Below are 24,218 nucleotides of genomic sequence, written 5' to 3' on the forward strand. Positions count from 1 at the left end.
ATAATGGCGGAGCCAACAGGGGCTGAGGGAGAGACGTCCTCTGGAGAGGAAATCTTCAAAATGCTCATGGCCTGCACTAACAGGTTGGGCAAATCCTCTGAGCGAAAGATCCGCGCTGCAGAGGGGTCATCCGCTCCATCCGAGCGGGAATCCGTCTCCTCCAAGGAATCCCCAAAGGACCGTTGGGAGAACTCAGATACGCTGCCCTCATCTACATCAGAGGAAACAGAGTCCTCTAAGGCCCGGGAATCCACCCAAGGGCGTTTACTTCCAGGGGCCTCAACCCCTTTATCGGACAAGGGAGAAGGGGCAGCGTTTTGCATAAGGAAGGCCTGATGCAGCAGCAAAATAAACTCGGGGGAGAAACCCCCCAGACTGTGCACTTCAGCAGCCTGGGCCACAGCCCTAGATGCACCCTCAACCGGCGCTCGCAAGAGCGGGGGAGAAACATGCTGTGCATCCAAGATGGCGTCCGGCGCGACACTCCACGAAGGAGCTGCGCGGGAAGAACGGCGCTTAACTTTAGCCGCTTTTTTGCCGTCGCCCAAATCAAGGGCGGCCATGGCATTAATGTCTCCCAGCTCAAGGGCGGCCCAAGAAGAAGCCGTCCGAGCCGAGTGGCCGGCCAAGATGGCGGAGGCGAGCAGCGGGGGATGGGCGTTTATGGCGGGAAAAACCGCCGCACCGGAGGAAGACCTGGGACACTGACCGGCCTCCAAACTGACACCCAACAAGGGCGAATCAGACTTTAAGACCCCCGCATCCCCACTAGAAGCGCACACGCGGTCCGGGGAGCGATTCTTCGCGCCCTCGCCCTCCGACGCCATAGGCCACGTGGAGATCGATCGGGGAACCCCCTGCCCGCTATAAAAAGGTAAAAATTACCTGCTTCTCGCTCCGAGCTGTAACGACCTGGTGTCCCAGTGAGTAGCTGCAATAAACGTTTAAATAAACGTCAAAATAAACGCCTTTAAGGACGTCCAAAATTTTTTTTTTTTTTTAACGGAGCCAGCGGGAGGGGGGAGAAAAGGAGGGACCTGGCGCCACCAGGTTTGCACTTGCTCAGAAGAGCCCTCAACCCCAGGTACTCAACAAAACCTAAAAATTAGGCTTGGAGACCTAGCCAGAGCTGCTGCTGTGTGTGACCACCACCTGCTGAGATAGAGAACATACTGAGGAGTTTCCGGCAGCACATGACCACATATAGGGAGGCAAAAGGATTGCTCTCTATCTCCACCTGCTGGTAGATGGACACAACCCACCAGTCTATGGATTGATCAGCATGATGATATGGAACTTGTAATGATTAGATCTGCCTCACCCGTTTGGGCAGCAGCGGCATGGGCTTTCTACTAATCTGGAAGGGACTGCACATCCCCTCTAAATACTTAATCACCCCAACCTGGTATCTGCTCATGACAGTTCTGCACAGACTAAGCTGTAGCTATGTCTGTAATTAGAAAGGAACCCAGTATTCAATAGATATAATAAGATAGTTTATTACAATCTTACCAATAGCAGTACAAGCAAATCAGACACTCACATGGTGAAACAGCATTACATGACACGTTCTCTCTCTCTCTGGCCTTTTGGAGTCTTCTCTTGTAGCCTTCCTTCTCCCTTCTGATTTAATCTCTCAGACTGCTGCTTATATACAATTTTGGCCCCATTCATTTCAATGGACCCCAGCTTTGTTACCAGGGCTCTTGGGCCTTATCAGTTGATCAAAATGACTTCACATATTCTCAAGCTCTAACTATAAACAAGATAAGTTCAGAGCGCATCTTGTGAGATGACTTCACAGGTCACTTTGCTCTCTTCAGCTCCCCCCTCCCTCTACTTGCATCTAACCCTCTACTATCTTTCATTTTAATCAAAAACATCTTGGCTCATGACTTCTTGCAGATGCCAGTCTCAGGATTGTGGACAAGATCAAATGCCCCCTCCCTTGCCAGCTCAGCACTTGCTACAGCGAAATGTAACTGTGTCAAAGGTGATCTCTGATTTTTACAAGCTAATTCTCTTTTGTATCAGAGATGATTTTGATTTTAAGAAGCCTAGCTCTTATTATGAGCCATTGGCCTGTATTTTACTGAGAGCAAGGGCTAGCAAGGCTAACATATTTCTTCATTCCCCTCTTGCCGAACCCCCCCCCCAGGGGGGGTGGCGGCACACATGACTACTAGTGTGGGTGTGGCCGTCCTTTCTGTGTTCTGTGGGGGGGGGGGGATGTATAGGGATGAGGTGACAGGGGTGCTCTGGCACAATAAGGGACAAGGCCATAGCAAGAGTCAGCATGTGGATATATAATTATATGCTGGATGAAATTCAGCGTTAGGTTTCCCCTCTTATCAATCTCCACCTGCTGGTAGATGGATAGAACCCACCAGTTGATGGATTCATCTGTTGCCTGCGCTAAGGGGGTATTGAGAGAGGAGGAATCTCGATTTGGAGAGGAAGTAGAGAAACATGCTTGGAAGAAGCAGCAGCAGCATAACAGGAAGCCTGAAGTGGAGCTGAAGACTGCAGAGGTGCCCCCCCTCCCCAGCTGCTCCAGGTGAAGATGAACAGTGGAAAAAAATGTGTGGCGGGGGGTGGGGGGGTGTAGTAGATAACTGTGTGGCTGGGGGGGGGAGAGGGGTGCCGCGAAAAATTGCTTGAACACAAAGGGTGTTGTGAACAAAAAAAAAAGTTTGGTAATGGTAAATTGGTTTTCTATCCCACTATTACCTCGCAGTTCTAAACGGGTTACAATTTTTTAAAAGAGACCAGTTTCATTTAACTGGGAAGAAGGGCCATAATAATAGATTCTATAGAAGAGAAAAAAAAAGAGAAAAAAATACGTATAAAAATGAAAACTAAATAGTGATGTCAGTAATTAGTGTGAGATACATATTTTTGAAACAAAAGGGTTTTCACATTTTTCCTAAAAAGCATATAGGATTGAGAGGATTTAAATATAGATGTGATCATAGTACATAATCTTGCCACTTGAAATGCCAACCCTAATTCAAAGAGGTGTAATCTTTTTTTTACCTTTTGATGAAGGGAAAGAATAACCTACAGTACCAGTGTGTCTTGTTCTAAAAGCATAAATATAAAATGTGGATATAAATAGTCTTGGTGCCAAGCCATGTAGAAGTTTAAAGAGAAAACATGCCAATTTGAAATGGATTCTGTCCTCAATAGGCAGCCAGTGTAATGATAAATAGCTGGAAGTGATCCTATCAAATCTGGACAATCCAAAAATCATTCGAACTGCTGTGTTTTGTATCATTTGAAGTCTCCTCACCAAACTTCTGTTACATCCTAAATATACCAGATTACAACAATTGAGAAACTAAAAGAGACTGAACCACAATTCTAAACTGATCTTGTTCAAAATAACATCGCACGCATCTCAATTTTTTCATCAGGAAAAAAAACACTTCTTTGCTAATGAAGAGACCTGCTTTTCCATAGTTAAAGCACTGTCAATAAACACCCATAACATTTTAATGACTGTAGAGAATTCAAAGATGACTTGGTTAATAGTGATAGATTTTGGAATGTAGTGTGCAAATTTCTTGTTATATAGCAAGAAACCTAAAGATTGTAAAAAAACATTGAAAAGCAGTGGAGACAGTGGAGAACCCTGTGGAAATCCACAAGTATTGCTCCAGGAAGAAGATAAGTCATCCTTTGTTTTAACTGAGTTAGCCTATCCCTTTTGCCAATGGCCTTTCTTCTCAAACTCAGTATTGGTGCCCATGCCTCCAGTTAGTCTGAAGCAATAGTAAAGGCTGTATGTTCTGAAAACTTCTGGCATTGGGAAAACAAAATGACTGCATTTGTAAAGGTAAATGTAACAGCAGCTGTACAAGTTTCTTTTCACTCTGATAAAAAATGTTGATGTTTATTGTGGAGGTGGTATTTCTTGCTTAATTATATCAGATTAGCATAGAAGAGATTGATAACTCTTTCTGATATAATAATGCTTGCTTTCATTTCACTTTTTCATTTTACAAAATGCAGACTGTAATATCCACATGGTTTCTCCTTATAGTGAAAGACAAGAGCACAGCTATCCCAATGACTAAACAGATTTTTATTTCAAGTCTTTATTGATGCCTTAGTTTAACAAATATCTGTAAAAAATCAGATAACATAACAAAGGAATAGAGATAACAGAACTTTCAAATATCTAGCCTTTGCCCTCCTTACCACCCAACCTCTGCCCCTAACAACAAAATTTAAGCAGATTTTGACAGCTTTTCTCCATCCGAGTCCTGAGATCAGATTGATTCAGAGATTCCATTTTAAATGCCATGCTCCTAGCTTTATGTTGGAGTGAGTCCAAGGAGGGGCCCCCATATGCAAAGAAAAGATTCCCATTAACTCTAAACAAAATGGCCCATGTAGTTTGCCCAGTTGAGATTTATCAAGGTTGTGTAGAAGCATAAATAAATTCCCCTTTGCCCTGTGATGCTTACCTGATGCCTTAACTTCCTTCCACCAATCAATCTGTATCACACCGTTGCAAAATCCCACCCCCCCCCATTATTCTTGAAGCCCCACTGCAAGATGTTGTACCTCTGCAGTGACTGTTACACCACCCACGTTTCATTATATACAATGCAATGCAGAAGGTAGGTATGTATGAAAGACACTGCTCCCATATATTTTTGATATGCTCCCTTGAGCCACTGCGTAATTTATTTATTACATTTGTACCCCGCAATTTCCCACACACAGCAGGTTCAGCAGGTAATAGCTCAAGAAATCCGCATTTTTGTAAGCCTTCTAGAATTCAGCAGGATCTGAAGGAGGAGACCCAGTACTAAACATTTTCTCTGCACAGCCCCTGTAACATCATGGAAAATTTCATTCTCTTTACAGAACCCTAGCCTGGACTTTCCAAATGCTCCTACATGATTCATGCAAAACAACCAAAATGCTTCTCATTTCTCAGGTCATCTCTGTCTTGTTACCACTGAGGATTTTGAGTAACACATCTTCCTTCACTGAGGTACTGAGCTAGCCAGGATCCTGTAAGTTTATCTGTCTGGAAATGAGAGTATTGTATGAAGACTCTCTTAAGCTCATGGAGGCATGGACTTCAGTCATTTACTGTAACTGCTCTTGTAGGAATGAGAGTCTGAATTATTAAGGTGGCATGGCTTTATCCCATGCATAGTAATATGCTTTATTAATGAGCCAACTGTCTGAGAGTAAGTATGGTAAAACATTTACTATAAATTTTACCTATGGATCTGGACTTAGTTAAATATCCTCTTTTATAAACAAAGCTGACCTTAGTGGAACCACAGCACAAAAACTGCCACTGAGACAATCCTTTCTGGTATCCCCTAAGTCAGTTCTTAGCTGAAATCTAACAGGATAGTGAATATCCATCCAAAGAGAAGACTGGTCATGAGTCAGCCATCCTTCTGGTCCATTATGCCATCCATTTGACTGTTAATAACCCTTAAATTCAGACTACAGACTAAACCCATCTACATAAGGTTACATACTTAACTTTTTCATGTTTGAATACTGTTCTAGTGAAGGAACATTATCATCCATATCCAATTGTGTAACGATGTAACATTTCCTTTGTAATCTTTAATAATGAATCAGCACTGAAAATGGATTTTCAGACCATCTGGTCTTTCAGACTAGTTACAAGACAAAACTCTTTCCCCTCTATACATTTCTCATCACTCTAAATACAGAAATTGACAAAATGCTTACATTTTCTTTTTCAGCTGCATCCAATTTCAGTGATCTTTTAACTCTTCTAAAAAAGAAAAAACACCATTGGAAAGATCTTATTAAACAATAAACAGTTTTAACATTTCTTTAAAAACAGCTGTTACTCTTCTATTAAAACAAAACCAAAAACCCAGTATTGCTGCAGGGCTACCCCCATGATTTACAGTACTGTGAAATGGAAGATCCAGGCTGTTCTCTTTTCTACTGGGTCTGGTCAGCGTGAGCATATCATTGAACCATGCTCAGGCCTGGAAAGGGAGGACAGATGAATTCCACTACAATGGCAGCTTCTGACTAATGTGAACTATAAAGGGTACACATCAGAGGAGATGTTTCTCTAGCCTTAGGGCCAGCCCATGTTCCCAGGGCTACTGTGGCATGCATGTCTGAACAGAGTGACACACAAAGTGGAAATTGCAAAAAAAAAAAAAAAAAAAAAGCATATCACACAAACACATGTAGAGTACTCTACAATGGAAACCTTCTGTTTAGAAAATACTGAGGTAAAATGGGCTTTAAATAATAGTTCTGAAAATAACTTACACATCTTCATCGCACTGTAGATGTTACAATGCACGTAAACCGAAAGCAATAAGAAGGTGAAAAAAAGTGATTTGTCTCCTCAGAGATCACATCAGGTCCCACTATGTTTTACCAAAGAAAACAGGATTTCCATCAGAAGTTCAAATGGCCAAGAAAACCATTTTCTAGCTTTCAGCACCAGAGGTATTCAGAACATACCAGGGCTCTCCCGCACTCCAGTATTGGCTCTCTTGTACTAAATACTCAGCTGTCAATGGCAAAGCTAGAAAAAGAAAGATGAATACTTCTAATACTTTCTGCCTTCCAGCTGTTCTTAAGTACACTACATGCTTACAGCCAGCCAAGAACTAACAGTGCAATATAATGGCTAAGGCCCCGAGTTCAAAAATTCAGACCCTGCTTCAAACACCATGTCCAACACTAACAGAATAATCTCAAGCACATCACTTACCTAAATCCTGTGCTCAAGCAAACAAGCATTTTAGTGAGAAGACTCTCTGGTTACCATGCAATTCAACATATAAATCACTAAGGGGCCCCTTTACTAAAGGTTGCCGCACAGCAACCTGTAACTACTGCCGGCCCAACGCGGTTGCTGATGGCAGTTCCACCCTTAGCGTGCGCCATTTCCAGCGCTAGCGGAAATATTGAAAAACAAATTTCTACAGGGAGTTACCCAGTAGTAATCAGGCAGTTTACCACTTGGTTACAATGGGAGGCCTTACCACCACCTCAATGGGTGAAGGTTAAGTGCGCCCCCTCCTCTGAAATGGCCACACGGTAAGTGAGAACTTAACGCATGACCATTTCATTTTTGGTTATTTTCATCTGCTGCAGTAAAAAGGGCCCTGGTGCATGGCAAAAACGGTCCCTTTTACTGCAGCTTAGTAAAAGAGCCCCTAAGGGAACTGTCATGAAACACCTAGCCACCTGCCTGGGGTTACTCTATGGCCACTTAGAGAGTCTATCCCCAGCACAGCTCAGGTCTGCCTGCTCCAGCTGCTTGTGCTCTACACTAGCACCCTCCTCCCACTGACTGGATCACAACCACTTCTGGGTGAGTCTCCTGCTCCCAAATTATCTCCAGTGATTTCTAGGTTACTGGAGGCCACACTCCCAGTGGTCCCTCAGTTCCCAGAAAGCACTCACAGACCCAAGCTACCAGGATTCTTTATCAGTCCAGACAGGCAGAACGAACAAACAATTGTGTTTATTCTCGTAAAAATATTGAACAGTGGACAAAAATGTGCAAAGAGCAAACAATAACAGGTAACTGAAATATGGATCAATTATAACACTTACTACACACTTGCATACTTCCTAGAAAGTACCAGGGGAGGGTGGGAGGGAGAGATCTCTCTCTCTCTCGGGTAATTTGAAACTCCAGGCCAATCAGAGGCCTGTCAAGTTTCAAACGTATACTGCTGCTTGATTCCTGCTTGTATTAAAAAAGAACATTCAGTTCCCTGCAACAGCTTTACAGCAAAGAAACACCACCTGCTGGCCAAATAGGAGAAATACACTTAAGGACATAACTACAACAGGAAAATATCTAATACATTTAAAAATGTTTATAGTGGAGTTTGTGCCTATATGGCCCCCTCTGACAACTTGGTATCAGTGAGGGCTGTAATTATGTGGGAATTATTTCTCTGATATACTTCTACTTACCATAAGAAATATACCATTTGGAAATATGGGGCAAATAGGGTTTCTACCTCCTTACACTCACCCCAAAATACAGTGGACCAGCCACCCCCCAAAATATGGGGTGACAGAAAAGACAGAAGCTATTTTCCTTCCAAAGGGATAGTCCTTATTCCAGTACAATTAATAACAAAGCAATCAGATGATAAAGCAATTAGACAATAAACTAATTAGGCAAAGTAATTAGGCAGGGTGATCAGACAAAGTAATCAGGCAAGGTAATCAGACAAAGTAGTCAGGCAAGGTAATTAGGTAAAGTAATTAGGGAATTAGGTAAGGAATTATGTAAAGTAATTATGGAATTAGGTAGGGAATTAGGGTAAGCACAACAAATAGAAATATTTGTTGTGAGAGGAGGAAATACCACTGTGGTAAAAATGCACTCACTGTTGATGGTCTCTCAGCCTCTGACTAGATACAGCACAACAGTGCCTTATATAAAGTGAATTGAGCATCCCCCTCTCATCTAGTCTACAACTTGCAATCTCAGCTACTTTCTGTCTCACTTCATTGTTTACATAGAATGAAACACAGTATCTGGATGTTCTGGAACACAGAACACAATATCTGAATGTTTACAAAACAAAGCATCTTAAAATAAGTCCAAAGTTCTTTTACTGAAGACTTTTAGTCACCATCTCATACAGGAATTTGCCTAGCACCCTGGTCTTATCACTGCTCTGACTCAACACATCTTCTCTCCCAAACTGTAAATATATTCCCCATCTGAGCCGGCACCAATTCTGCCAGGGGAGGGGATGAGCGCTCCTTGCTGGTTCAGTGTGACCTTGTATTCACAGCATTTACAGCTCTCAGCAATAATACAGAGAACACAGAAAAAATACAGCTTTCAGGCAGTTTTAAGATTTAAGCCTTTAGCTTTGTAGGTCATAGGTCATGCCTGTCAGTAGTCAGAAAAGTGCAAATCAATTCAAAATGCTTAAAACACACTGTTTCTTCACACTTAGCTCTGAAGTAACAGTCTGAACAAGTGGGATGTACCTGCCAAAGGATGCTTGCTCTCTAGCAAGCACATCAAGTCTGTAATGCCTCATAAGGGAATGAAGTGACATCCAAGTTGTATTCTGCAGATATTCTCAGGGGACACTACCTGGGCTTCTGCCCAGGAGGTTGATTGTGCATAAGTTAACAAAGCTTGCAATCCTCTCAGCTCCTACTCATTACGAGAAACAGTGGCCTCCTCCATGGCTGCCTTGATCCACTGAGAGACAGAAGCTTTTGAGGCCTTTATGTAGGCCATGAAAAAGGATGAACAAGTGATCCAAGAAACAGAAGGAATTTGTTTTCTGCAAGCACTAAAGTAAAAAAAACTCTCCTGACATTCAACTTGTGAAGCCTTTTGAACTGAGCATCTGAGCCTCACTCCAGAAAGGAGGACAAGGATATCTCCTTATTCACATGGAATAGGGAAATAACCTTTGAAAAAAAAGGAGCAAACTGTTCTGACAGACACTGAATCCTCATAGAAAGAAAGATATAGACTACAGCACAACAAGACCTGCAGCTCTGAAACTCTCCTCGCACACACCATAGCCTACAACCACTATCTTCAGCATGACATCCTTAATAGAAGCCACCTTCAGTGATTCAAAGGCTTAAAGTTCCACAAGTTAGGAGCAGCCTGACAGGACAACGCAGATGCATGACCCCCCCAACCTCACCTAAAAAGTACACAATGTCTGTCTGCACTGCCAGTGGACCAAAAGGATCTTTCCCATATGACAAGCAAGCACTGCTACTTGAACTTTCAAAGAATTATAGGGCTAATCTCGCCTCAAACCCTTTCTGGAGGCACTCCAGCATGTCCAGAACCTGCACTCTCCAAAAGGTACAGGGAGCGCTCCCCACACCTACACTTAAAGATTCTCCAAACCCAGCCATACACCAGCGAGGTGGAGGTCCTACAAGCCTTTAGAAAGGTGGCTGTCACTGAAGGAGAGAACACCTTTCCCACAAGGCACCACCTCTTAAGGGCCAAACCATAATCCAGAAGGGAATGAGATCCTTCATCTCCACTGGATCCTGTCTTAACAGGCCCCATCCCCTGGGGAGAGGAAGCAGAGATTCTGCTACCAAACAAATTAGATCTGCTTACTGAGGAAATGATGTTACCCACAGAGATGGCCACACACTGAAACAGCTCCACTGAGACTGAACTGAAACTTTTGTGATTCTCCTCATCAAGCTGTGATGAAAGCACCCTGTATTGAGTAAGAACTGCCTAATATTCTACTATTAACACTAAAAGAAATTTGGAGAACTATAAATTTACTACGGCCCATTCTGCAAGATTCCTCTTCGGAGCCGTAGGCTAATGGTATGAACAAGGTAGGTCCACAGCGAAGCAGGGTGAACTGAGCTTGAACGGCACTGAAGGGCACATAATAGAAACCCAGAGCGATTTGATGAAGTTCTTACTGAATCTTAAAGCTGAGACGCACTCAGGTTTTCAAAAGGAGATCTTGGAGTTGGGGTCCAGACAGGATGAGCCCGAGCACTGCGTGGCTGAGTGAGGAGGACACCGAGGAGGTTAAGCAGCATTCCTACAGGGCTCTCAAAGAAACAAGAGACATTCGGGAGAAGCTCGAGGACCTTAAGAACAGAACAAGGTGCTGCAATTTAGACTTTCGGGGTGTTCTAGAAGGCGAGTGCTATAACAACTGCTTGGATTTGGCAAGAGACATTTGAGGGGATTTATGAAAACAAACTAGAGAGCTCTCTGAGATGCCACTGCAGATAGAGCACACCCATAGATCTCTCAGAAGATCAACTGCAAATTGCCCCTGTGCTGGACATAGAGAAAAGCACTAAAGATTACACTGAACTTGATACTGGGCAGGCCAGGATGTGGATGGCATTGGGAGGGAGAGGCCTCAAGGCAGTGATTTGTAGGCTATTTGTAAAGAGAGAGGCAATAAAAAAGAAACAACATTAAAAGAGGGAAAGGGGCTTATTGGGCCAGATTAAGGTGGAAAAGACTAAACATAAAAAAATCTGGTAAGCAGGCAGTTTTATCACAATTAGAGCATCTCAGATGCAAACTTAAGCAACTCTACAGGGATAATATCAAATAGAGATGCAACTGACCCAACACTAGTACTATAAATATGGGGATAAACTAAGGACCCTGTTAGCAAGAAAGTTAAAGCACAAACAAAAAACAGATGCTATCTTAAAAATCAAAGGGGCTAAAGGAAAATTGTTTTATAAAGACCAAGCCCTTCAGGATCAATTCACTCGGTTCTATACCGCCTTGTACAGCAAGGACTTGAACAAATCAGAAGCTATACAGAGATATTTACAGTTGATGACTTTGCCATAATTATCCGACTATGCAAAAGGCAAACTGAAGGCAACCATCATGGCCACTGAGGTTTTGTAAACTACTCAGGCCCTCCCTGTAAGAAAGATACCAGGATCAGGGGGGTGTCCAGCAAGTTTGTTAAAAACACTAAGCCACATTATTTGCCCCGGTGCTTACTAGAGTTTTTAATGGAGACAGTAAGATCCAGCTGATTGTGGATCACATCACCCCATTCCTTTATTCAATATAGATGTAAAAATCCCAGCTAAGATATTGGCAAAGAGACTGGCTTCATAGCTGCTGGCTGTAATACACCTAGATCACAAAGGCTTTATACAGTGGGTAGGCAAGGCAGTGATAATGTAAAGAGAGTCCTACATCTTATGTGGCCAGGCTAAGATTAAGGTTAAGATGATGCTTCTTGTTATAGATGTGGAGAAAGTGTTTGACCATATTCACTGGCCTTCTTTGAAGGCAACTATTGGCAAAAATGAATACTGGACCTAATTATCTAAAATGGATCGCTGCTCTTTATATCAACTCCAGTGAGACAGTCAAAGTGAATGGGGCATACTTGAGTTCTTTTACCTTAGGTAGGGGAAAAAGCAGGGGTGCCCATTATTGCCGCTCCTCTTTGCCATTGAGGTGCAGCTCATGGCTCAGTAAAGCAACGGGGGAAAAAAAACATAGAAGCGGGCAAGGTGGATAGAATAGACATTTATTAGATCACATAAAACTGCATCCAACACAGCTGAATCAGGGCAAAAAAATTACTGTAAAAACAAACTTGAATATCAATAAAAGATGTATACACCAAATCATGATAATAAAAAACTAATACACATTTAAAAGCATAAAAACTTAAATCATAGTAATATAAAAATCAGGTAATACGATAAACTGTGCATAACACTGTACGCTGAAAGGTGCAAAGAAACTAACAAATACAATGCGACATACTACAGAAAAATGACACCGAAAATATGTGGGAACTGAAGCAGAGCACATGCACTTACGGTGTTATCAAAGCCCAGATCAAATCAAACAGGGTATCCGCTAAGAAGGCGGTCCCCGTCTCTAAATTAGCCAGGTTGCCAGCCAAATCTCCTAAAACATCTGGAAGGTTCGCCGCCCAACAAAAACAGGTGCAAGATATTGGCTTAGTACAATTTTAAAAAAAAGTACAAATCAAATCGCGGTTGCTCAGTTTCCACCCTGGGAAACCTGAAGGAACCCCTCTCTAGTAGAAGGGTGAAGGGGTTGAGGCACACCATGACCACACAGGGTGAGGAGGGGGATGACGGGGTGGGGACCTGCACTATGGAGTGTACACCCCCAGGGCTCACCCGATCAAATTAAAAGAAATCGGGGACCCACACCAACAGACAGCCAACAACAACAGTGAAGAAGCTGTCCACACAGCAAACATGCACTACAAATGCTCTTAAACTATAGCCATGTTCTTTCCTGGTGGTTTTGGTTTTTGGGGGGGCTTTTTTAAACGTATGCTCTGTAAACAAAAATTCTCCAAATGCAATGCTACCAACTGTTGTTCCCAGAAAAAGAAAGGCAAAAGCACACCCCCCCACTTATTTTTATTAGGCAAAAAGGAGACCTAGTCTGCACAGGCACCTACCTGCTGAAGAGAATGAGAAATACTAGGGCTGCACAGGACTATATACAGTGATCTCTCAGTAAGTTCTCAGTCTCCCCATCTGCTGGTAGGAGGGAATATAGCCAACAGACACCAAGGAAGCATCCTTTGACATGAGCCTTTCTGCATCAGTTACAGAGACTTTTAAAAACTATGGACAGAATATTCAAAAATAAAATTCACAAACAGCATTTCCCCAGTAGTAGAAGATAAAGGTGTTATCAGAGGATTAGCAGAGAAGCCTGCCATTCTCATAAGTTCTTCTCTTGAACTGCATTTATTTAATTTTATTTATTAGAATTTACTTACCGCCTTTTGGAAGGAAATCACTCAAGATGGTGTACAGCAGAAATAAGTCAAACATAAGCAATAGACAATTACAGCAATAAAAATATTCAAACAATACAAAGTATGGCATAGAATGCTACATTGTAACAAAAGAGAGGGAACAAAGTACAAACTAAAGTCCAAACAAAAAAAACAGCACCACGGGCCTTTAAAAATGGAACACAGTTCTTTAATGAATGAGCCTTGACAAAAAGACCCGACACGGGCCGTGTTTCGGTGACTAGCACCTGCGTCAGGGGTCACAGCGATGACGTGGAAAACTTGGGGAATAACTCGAATATATTCCTCTACAATATATTATTCCTTACCCCACGTCTCATGTAGTAAAAGCTACAAAGCACCAAGGCACTTTCACTTTGTAGCTTTTACTACATGAGACGTGGGGTAAGGAATAATATATTGTAGAGGAATATATTCGAGTTATTCCCCAAGTTTTCCACGTCATCGCTGTGACCCCTGACGCAGGTGCTAGTCACCGAAACACGGCCCGTGTCGGGTCTTTTTGTCAAGGCTCATTCATTAAAGAACTGTGTTCCATTTTTAAAGGCCCGTGGTGCTGTTTTTTTTTGTATAGAATGCTACATTACAATGTCATAGGGTGTAAACAAAGATGGAACATATAGGTAGATAAGAAAAGGGATATTTATTTGATTTGTCACTTTCACTTTTTTGGGGGGAAATGCTTTATTTTGGGGAAATACTTAAAAGCATTTTCACAAATAGTATTTTCTGAAGTGCATGGAGCGTTTTGGGAGTTTTTCTCTGAGCCATCCAGTGAGAAGGACTTTGCGGCATATGTCCATTAACCAGAGACCTTATTTTCCATGCATATACACTATTTTTATGTACGCTCTGGGGAAATATAAAGTCTCCATTGTGTTCCAACCAAGTATGTCTAAAATCCTGGGAATAATTTTTTTTATACTGAGTAGAACATATAGTCTTAGCACTGAATACAATCCATGACTATCATACATTCCCGGTTAAGACGCTCCCAACAGTGGAAGTTAAGGTCCTAACTTCTATACTGGTTACCCCTTGTGAAGGGAGGGTGTTACTATAAGCCTCTGCAGATCTCAAAATTCAGCACACAGAGCTGCCAACAGAAGGGTCTCACCATGCCACAGGACACTGGGAGCACACCAGTCTTCCTTCAGCACTGTCACCCTTACAATCCTTGCCTCCCCCCCTACATAAAGCAGAGGTGTTCTTACCCCCTCCCCCAGGATGTGGGAAGAGGTCAAACAGGATGCCGAGAATAGCCTTGAAATCTGAGGCAATTTACTGAAACTTTCTAGACAGAGTGAAGGCAATTATTAAGCCAATTTCAAAGGAACTTGCCTCAGATTGAAAACTTCACTTGCGGCCCTGTTTACTAAGGCGTGTTTGCGTTTTTAACGCACCTACAATTAGCTCACACACTAACCATGTAGGTGCCTATAGGGATATTGTATGAACATACATGGTTAACGCGCATTAAAGACTCTAATGCATCAATAACTAAACAGGGCTCTTAGTATTCACAAATATGTTACTCAACAATATTATGTATAATTTTTATGTGGCATTATAACTTTAAGTGTGATTTGGTTGCTAATAACTGTGCACTACTGTAATTTCAGTGATACGTTAGCAGTGTAGCCACTAACAGTGACATATGTAACTGTCAGTAATGCAGCATGGTTTAAGAAGAGGGTGACAGAACCAAATAATGTTTAAAAAGAAAACAACTATCATAAAGACTACATGGGACAGGGCAGGAAAATGCACTATACTGACGGTATTGTAAAAGCATCTTAAACAAATCCCCAGCACTCCACAGACACTTCAAATAATTTCTCTTCCCGATACGTAGAGAGGTGTGGTAGCTGTGTTAGTCCACTCTTAAAGGTTATCAATAGAAATCAAACAAAATAAAACATGGAAAAGAAAATAAGATGATACCTTTTTTATTGGACATAAAACTTAATACATTTCTTGATTAGCTTTCGAAGGTTGCCCTTCTTCGTCAGATCAGAAATAAGCAAATGTGGTAGCTGACAGTATATATAAGTGAAACATCCAAGCATTACAATGACAGTCTAGCAGGGTGGGGGTGGGTAGGGGAGAGGAGGGTGATAAACAGAGAAATACTGAAGGGGTGGAACGCCGGATACTATTCGAATACTATGAATACTACTGACCACCAGAACAACCTCATGTTTTGTGCCTACTGATGGACTCTAACTCTGCTTTTGGCCTTTTAGCCATACCTTATTAATGCACTGGACCTTTTGTGCCTTACATATAATGAGCCTAGACTAAGACCAAAACCTGTGCAGTTTAGACTTTTACTAGTAGTATGTATTTGTTAACCAGCAGCTAGATAACAAATTGTAGTAGTCAGCAATTTAGGGCAGCTGGCTCTGCCAGCACAGTCTCGTGATCCCTGCATAGAGGCTGTATTGTGTAAATGTGCTGGAACTTGTGCTACTTATCAGTATATTGCCTTATATGGTATATGCAATGCCAAATAACTGTGAATAGACTAGAGACCAGTGTTGGAAATAGAGGGGTGTGAGCAAAGCCAAAGATAAGTTTCGTTTCCTGGGTTCTGTGTAAGATCCTCTGTCTGTAACTGCGCATGACTACTGATAAGAGTGTATAAGAACGAGTGTCAGGTGACGCTCAGGGAGCAGTATCCTGAGATTACTTAGTACTGTTCAATTGCTAGCAATAAAGCTGTCATGCCTTTGGAACCAAATTGGCCTTTCGTCTCCTGATTTCCGAGCCTGTTTCATTGGCGAGCCCAGCCAGGAGTACAAAAGGGAAATGGATTATATTCTTTCCCCTCCCCCACTGCACGGTTGTGCCAGGGAGGTCAGCTCCCCCGAACCGGCTGGTAAGTGGCCACCACTGAGTTCAGTGTCCAACCGGACGGAGGACTGACCGACACTGGCTGGCTGGCAGTGGGGCTGTGAGGTTCCGGCAAGACACCTTTTTCTTTTTTCCTCTCTGGAGAGGCGCGTACGACGGCGCGGCCTGCAACGACGACGACAGACAGGCGAGTATACTCAGCGTAGTGACCGGCCCAGTAAGGACCGAAGAAGAGGCGTGATCACCCTCTTTTAGCCAGTGACTAATACGGACTATTGGTATAAGACTAGGTCCCGAAACTCACTAGGCTCCGACGACGAAACCGAGCGGCGAACGGGAAGGTTTCTTGTGGCGTATGAAAATGTAGACTCTCAGGCTTCTCTGAACTGCAGATTCCATGACCTTGTGTACACGAGCTGCATGAGCCGTAGAATGGAATGTGTTTAGATAACGTGCTTGAGAACCAGATGAACTGTTCAGCAGCTGAGGAGTGCAGGTTTTTTTTTTGTCTCAGGCTGCTATAGCGTAAAAGCAGTCCAGGGTTTGGGACCCACTCATAAGACCACAGCCGGTGGTGGGGGTGGGCTCGAGGAAATAATTACTCCGGGTGCATGTTAACAGAGTGATATGAGCCTTTGAACTTAACTGTTGCATCATGTTAGAAGTTATTATAAGATACTAGGAAAGAATGCCCGTTTCTGAGTGCAATGAAACGGACGCTAGCAAGGGGCCCCCTCCCTCCGTCCCTCGGAGCTACTCGCGTTACTTGTTCGGGGTTCGCGTTTGCCTCGCATTTCGGCCCTCGAGTGTTATAGCTCCGCCCTCGACGTCATGACGTTTTGACGTGTTGTTTTTTACATAGAGAGATAAGATTTTGTTTCTCTGAAACAGGAGAACTATGTATTCTACAGCAGACGGTGCAAGCTTTGTATATGCAGCACCAGGATTTCGTTGCTGGGCATAATGTTGTTTATCTTTCTTGAATCTGGTTGTTAAAAAGGGTATGACAATTCATGCTTTTCTTTAAGTCTAATGGGTATAGTATTACGGAGGTTAAATATAAAGCCTCCCTTCAGGAATGCAGCCTTGATGTTCCTCCAGCTGTTTTTGTCACGCTATGTTAACTTTCAACTTTGTGATTTACTGAAAGGTGCATGATGGCATTTTCAGCTCCATGCTGCACTTGGGTTCAAAGCACGGTGCATCTGTTGTAATTTACTGTGAGATTTATGGTATCGTGTTCATTTACTGACCATAGTCCCTAAAGAATGTAAAGAAAACCACAGAAGGTATCCCACACCCCAAAAGCTAAAACATTGGATTTTAAAACTCAGATTTGTAGCTTATGTCAAAGTTACCGAGAGAGCTTGTTGCAGCTTGTTTCCTCCCCACTTCTGCACAGATACAGCCTGTAGCCATGAGCAGTTGCCTTTTATGCAAACCTTATGAGTCTCGTAGGCAGTGCAAATCACAGCTGCTTAATTGTATTGCACTAAATGACGTCACTCTTCTTTCTTTTATTGATGACTTGCTCCCTCTGCTGATCTTTGTGTGTATTACCTGCACAAGTTGCTTTGGGAAAGAAAGAAAGGAAAAAAAAAAAAAAAAAAAAAAAAAAGAAGACAGTCCCTGCCCAGAGGAGCTTGCGGTCTAGACTAGGGCAGACAGATAAGACTCACAATTACAGACTTTTGTTTTTAATAATGTGATTTATGCAAAGAACCGTTTGTCTACTAAACTACTTAATGTGTTTAATTCATCATGCTTGTGATAAATATATCTGTGTTACTTTACCTTGGGCAATTGTGACTCCAGAGATATTGCCCCCTCTAGGGTAAAGGAATTTAGCTGAATGTTCAGATTAAGAAGTTGTTAATGTACCTTGAATGAGAATGCTTTGTGCTGCTATAGAACATTTCTAGGCACCTGCCTACGTGCTGACATTATCCTTGTTCTAACTTTTCTCCATAAATCATATGTCTCATGATTTTAGCTGGACGCTTAAACCAGGTTGTCCAGAGAGGTGAGGTGTACCATGATAAAGATCTAAATGTAAGTTTTAAATCATAGGGCATCACATTGTGAAGAAGATGGAAGCAAGTTCCCAGTCATTGACAGGTTACTGAGATGTTTGAAGCTTGTAAAAGATATACTGCCAATGTGCAAGTTGTGTGAATAGTGTGAATAACCACATGGCAGGAGTACATGATTATGTGCTATGAAAGTACACTTGTAAGTTAGATAGAAGGGTTGTGGAAGTGGATATATGTGGGAGTGTTTCAACAGGACTATACTGTTTGGGGATAGGCCACAGAATAGCAATTCATTTTATTCTGTATTACCTATCAAAAGAAGCATGAAATTTGAGTATAGAAGTAAGCTAATGGCATTTTGTTAAGGGTTTGACCAGATATTGAGTGAATTATTATCATTTATGCCCTGAGGCCTACATAGAGGCCCTGTATCGTTTGGAGTCCTCTTCCTTCTTTTTCAGGTTCATCAAATTGTCCTCTCACCTTAGTTGGCAGGCAGGACGTGACATCATTTGACTGTGATCACTGATGGCACCAGTCTGTGTTAAGGCCTGCTGTCCACCATTCCTGAAACAGACCTGGCCACCGCATTCTCCTCTGTTCTCAGGGTTGTTGCCTATTACTGCAATGAACTTTCTAGAATTGTAACCTTTATATCCCAAAACAACTCTGTTAAGGTTGCACCAATGCTGGAAGGAGATTTTGGTTGAACTCATTTTGTTAGATAGACTGCTAAACTCTAGGCCAGCATTTGAACTGGTGGTCCATATAGGAATATTGCTATACATTCTCAATTGTAATGATTTCTTTTTGCTTACTTGGTATAGGCATCATCACTAACGCCTCTGAAGCCACTGATTGTTTCCTGTATGATATTGTTTCAAGATCGCATGTATTGTCTCATGTTGCAAACACAAGATCCTAAAGTTCATCCAGTGCCACACACACAGTATACCCTATGTAGCTCGACATAGCAACCCGCCAGAGATCTGATGATGTGCCAGATCAAATATGAACCGGTTGTCCAGTACGTTGGTGACCTGTTGATTGTGTAGTGTTCGCCTGAAGGTTCTTGACAGCGGGCTGCAAATGCCCCTGAAATCTGTCACCTGCTTGAAGCTGTGTGGAAGCCAAGAAAAGTCGCTGTGATGCACTGTAGGGCCCACACAGGGAAGACAGATTCCATAGCCCGGGGCAACCGACGTGCGGACGAGGCAGCCAAGAAAGCCTGTCAAGAACCCTATCCTCCTGAACCTACTCCTCATCCATCTCCCTGAAGAAACCCCCGCATTTACAGAAACTCCCCCAACAGGGAGTCTTGAAATTTACCAGAAGTCAGGAATCCCCGAGTACAGGCCCGTCCAAGACTTAAGGAAGGTCAACAACCAGGTGGCCGACATAGTTGCTCTCGTACCGAACCCTTACTCCATTTTAGCCCAAGTGCCAGCCCAGACCAAGTGGTACAGTGTCAATGATCTGAAGGACGCCTTCTTCTCCATCCCCCTCGCCGCCGACAGCCAGAAATTGTTTGCCTTCACGTGGGAAGACTTACAGACTGGTAATAAGCAGCAGTTTACCTGGACACGACTCCCCCAGGGATTCAAGAACTCCCCCACCCTCTTCGGCGACCAACTCGCTCAGGACCTGAAGACGTATCAGGACGAGTATGGGCCGGTCGTTCAATACGTGGACGACCTGTTGGTGGCCCGTGAAACGTTCACCGAATGTGCTGAAGCTACCTTCTACCTCTTGAAGACCCTGGAAGCCCAGGGGTACCGAGCCAGCCAGAAAAAGGCCCAGATATGCGAGATCGAAGTCGAGTATCTGGGGTTTCGCCTCCGAGAAGGAACCCGGAGTCTCGGTACCCCCTCGAACCCAAGCTATCCGCAACCAACCCACTCCTGCAAATAAGAAGGAACTGCGGGCACTCCTCGGAGCCGCTGGATATTGCCGCATTTGGATCATCAATTTTGCTGTCCTGACCCAAGACTTGTACGCCAAACTGAAAGGACCTGAACTCGAGGGCCAAGATCTCCGGTGGGAGAAAAGCGAACTGAAAGCCCTCAGGACCTTAAGGATGCCCTTGCGGCCCCACCAGCGCTCGGACTGCCAGATGTGACTAAGCCGTTCCACTTGTTCATCGACGAAAAGGAGGGATTGGCACTTGGAGTCCTCACCCAACTGGTCGGCACCTGGCAACGCCCTGTAGCATATCTCTCCAAGGGAATGGACAACGTGGCACGAGGATGGCCGGGCTGTCTCCGAAGCGTTGCGGCGGCCTGTCTGCTGATACACGAGGCCAATAAACTCACGTTTGGCCAAACACTTTTTGTGACTAAACCCCACACCATCCGCGGCCTACTCGAGAGCCACGGACCCAGATGGATGACCAACTCCCGATTGGTCAAATACCAAGCCCTCCTGTGCGAAAATCCGGAGGTGCGGATCCTGAACACGACCAACCTCAATCCTGCCACCCTCCTCCCGGCCCCTGAACCACCACTCCACGACTGTGAAGAGGTAATGGCCACTGTGCATTCCAGTATGGAAACCGAAGAAGGTAGCTGTAATGCACTGCAGGGCCCACACAGGCCGGATGGACCCTATCGCCTTACATTGTGCATGGAGACCCCAGAGCAGTGGAACAGTGGAGAGAGCTAACCGATCCCTCTTTAACCAACTGGCTACCGACCTCTGAGAGCCTCAAGAGTATCTTCGTCATGGGTGGCCTGTTCTTGTTGTCCTGCTTATTAATACCCTTGTCTCTCCCCTTAGTTTTCAGGTGTCTCCGCTCCACCATGGAAAGCATCGCTGACCGCCGTGCTGCTGCCCAACTTATGGCTCTCCAGATGTACTCCCCCATTCCCCAGTCTGATGAAGCTGACGATGAAGCACCTTGTGGCTGACGTGCACCTTTCACCTCCTGAGTCACTTAATGGGCCAGTACCCTTGTGTCAGCATAAGACCGGATACAAAGGGGGGGGGATTCCACTAGGGGCCCTCCGTCTCAACCCCGGCGAAGCAACCAACGGCTGCGCAAGGGCTTAGGGCTCGCTTGTTGCCTCCCTCTCTAACTATCCTTGTCCTTTCTTTCCTTTTTCAGGGTTCATGGAAGTGATACTCTCCACCAGATGGATGTTCAAGTATCAAAAGGGGGGAATGAAGGGGTGGAACGCCGGATACTATTCGAATACTATGAATACTACTGACCACCAGAACAACCTCATGTTTTGTGCCTACTGATGGACTCTAACTCTGCTTTTGGCCTTTTAGCCATACCTTATTAATGCACTGGACCTTTTGTGCCTTACATATAATGAGCCTAGACTAAGACCAAAACCTGTGCAGTTTAGACTTTTACTAGTAGTATGTATTTGTTAACCAGCAGCTAGATAACAAATTGTAGTAGTCAGCAATTTAGGGCAGCTGGCTCTGCCAGCACAGTCTCGTGATCCCTGCATAGAGGCTGTATTGTGTAAATGTGCTGGAACTTGTGCTACTTATCAGTATATTGCCTTATATGGTATATGCAATGCCAAATAACTGTGAATAGACTAGAGACCAGTGTTGGAAATAGAGGGGTGTGAGCAAAGCCAAAGATAAGTTTCGTTTCCTGGGTTCTGTGTAAGATCCTCTGTCTGTAACTGCGCATGACTACTGATAAGAGTGTATAAGAACGAGTGTCAGGTGACGCTCAGGGAGCAGTATCCTGAGATTACTTAGTACTGTTCAATTGCTAGCAATAAAGCTGTCATGCCTTTGGAACCAAATTGGCCTTTCGTCTCCTGATTTCCGAGCCTGTTTCAATACTACTTTATGGTTTATAATGGGCTGGAAAACCCAGATCCTTGTTAAGTCCTGTCTGTTGGGTGTCAAAATATTCAATCATTCTTCCCGATACCAATGAATGACGTTTGCTAAGTACACCGAAGAACGCATAAATAGTTTATTTTACTAAAAGTGACAAGGCTATGGTGAATTAATACTTACGACATGATATACTTTTACTCTGTCCTCGGCCGGCGCCGCGGTAAAAAAAAAACAACACTGACCGCACCACCAGTCAAATTCCCCGCCAACAAGAAGCAGCCCAGCAAGAAACCTCACCAGAGACTCATCTGTTGCTCACGTTAAAAATCAACACACATGACGGAAAAACTGCAACGTTTAAATAAAAATAGAGTCTGAAGGTGGGAACTAACCCCGACGGAGACACTACTCAGGATGAAGACTAAAACCCATAAAAAACTATCCTAAGAGTGCGCCTGTCAACGGACCAAACGCACTAAGCGTTCTTCCCAGAAGTATGATAGAAAAAAAAAGAAAAACATTCATTAGCGAACGCTCCATGCACTTTTCAAATATAGTATGGTACGCTCCCTGTAGCGATATATCGCAGACGAACTTCAACTGAACTACTAGAATTTAAGAAAAGCGGGAGGTTTTAAATAAAATAAATAAATAAATAAATAAATAAAATAAAACTTCTCGGGACTAAAAAACAGCCGCCTCTATTTCCAACCGAGCACGAAAGAATGTAGCGTCCCCCCCCCCCTGGCCCTGGTTGCATCACTTCCGGTGATGCTGCTCGTTCACTTGGCAACCGAACACAGTGTTGCCAGGTGGGCGGTTTTACCGCCCAATTGGGCGGTTTTCCGCGCCCCGCCGCGGGAAATTTTTGCCCGCGGCGGGTTGCGGTTTTTTGGGCGGTTTTTTAGACTTCCGGGCGGCTTTTTGGGCGGCTTTTTGATTTTTTTCGGCCGCGGGGGGCGGGGTTAGTGACGTTTTTGGGCGGGGTTAGTGATGTTTTGGGCGGGGCCGATGACGTGGGAGGCGGGGCCGATGACGTGGGAGGCGGGGCCGATGACGGGGAGGCGGGGCTGATGACGGGGAGGCGGGCCCGATGACGTGGGAGGCGGGGCTGATGACGGGGAGGCGGGCCCGATGACGTGGGAGGCGGGGCCGGTGACGGCGGGGGCGGGGTTGGTGACGCGGGGGTGGGGGTGTCAGGGGCGGGGTTTGTGTTTGGGCGGGTTTTGGGCTGGTTTCTGGCCCGGATTGGGCTGGAAAAAAAATTTCTACCTGGCAACCCACCGAAGGAGTTTGGCAATGGCATTGTGACTTCAGCGGAGCTCCGGAGGTATTCTGTTCTGCAGCGAGGTATTTCTGGGCAACTCGTGCACCTTTAGCCTGGAAAGAAGCAGTTACCCTACTTTCTTACACGCCACGCGAGAGCATGTTCTTCTCCCCCTCCTCAGTCTTGCTCTTCTTGTCCCTGGCTTTTTCATTAACTCCTGTCTATTCGTAGGTGAGAGGGACGAGCAGAGAAAGCTTGCCACCTGGTTTCAACTCGTAGGGGGGCAGGACGGCCCAGTCTTGGGTTTAACCTAATGCATGATGGCTGTGTAGCTCTGATTTTTCTTTTGTTGCACCTTATTTCCGTTATTTTCTAATCAGAACTACAAATTTGCTGCAGTCAGGTGGTAGAAGCAGGATTAGCCCCCCCCCCCCCCCGGTTTACTTAGCTGTGTGGCAATGCTAACAGTTAGCATTAGTGCACAGCTGCCACAAGTGCGGCTTAATAAACGGGGGGGGGGGGGGGGGTGTAAGGGCTCCTTTTACTAAGTGGTGGTAAGCCCGACTCACTAGGAAGTACCGCCGGTCTACCGTAGCAGCACGGCGGTACTTCCTACCCCTAACGCACCATTTCCGGCGCTATGCAAATTTGTAGTGACGGATACTACCCAGCGGCACTGCCCGGTTACTGCTGGGTTAGCGCGGAAGCCCTTACCGCCACCTCAATGGGTGGCGGTAAGGGCTCTCCCCCCTCCCTGAAATGGCCGCGCGGCAAGTGTTTTACTTGCTGCCCAGCCATTTCCCGAAGAAAAGCAAGACCAGCCCTTTTACCAGCTGCAGTAAAAGGGGGCCTCGGTGCGCGGGTAAAACACACGCCAACGCAGGCCCCCTTTTGCCGCAGCTTGGTAAAAGGGGGCCTAAA

General features: G+C 44.4%; 2 protein-coding genes across 8 annotated transcripts in view; one reads left to right on the forward strand and one right to left on the reverse strand.

Annotated features, from left to right (window-relative positions):
* The window catches only part of ITGB3BP (integrin subunit beta 3 binding protein), a 103,972-nt gene extending 80,403 nt beyond the window's left edge, over window positions 1-23,569 (reverse strand). The window contains exons 1-2 of one of the 5 annotated variants that reach the window (XM_030207014.1): window positions 23,442-23,569; window positions 5,734-5,779 (exon numbers count right to left, since the gene is read on the reverse strand). In XM_030207014.1, the coding sequence (XP_030062874.1) occupies window positions 5,734-5,779; window positions 23,442-23,458 (63 nt within the window). In that variant the 5' untranslated portion in view covers window positions 23,459-23,569. Of the gene's footprint in view, window positions 1-5,733; window positions 5,780-22,210; window positions 22,741-23,441 lie in introns of those variants that run through there. The other 4 variants (XM_030207012.1, XM_030207013.1, XM_030207016.1 and 1 more) reach the window with 4 other exon arrangements.
* Window positions 23,319-24,218, forward strand: part of EFCAB7 (EF-hand calcium binding domain 7) — an 85,240-nt gene continuing 84,340 nt past the window's right edge. For 2 of the 3 annotated variants that reach the window (XM_030207006.1, XM_030207008.1), the window contains exon 1: window positions 23,319-23,380. The gene's annotated coding sequence lies outside the window, so the exon portion shown is untranslated. The remainder of the gene's footprint in view (window positions 23,381-24,218) is intronic. The other variant, XM_030207007.1, reaches the window with a different exon arrangement.

The sequence above is a fragment of the Microcaecilia unicolor genome, chromosome 6 (genome assembly GCF_901765095.1).
Source record: "Microcaecilia unicolor chromosome 6, aMicUni1.1, whole genome shotgun sequence".
Taxonomy (NCBI): domain Eukaryota; kingdom Metazoa; phylum Chordata; class Amphibia; order Gymnophiona; family Siphonopidae; genus Microcaecilia; species Microcaecilia unicolor.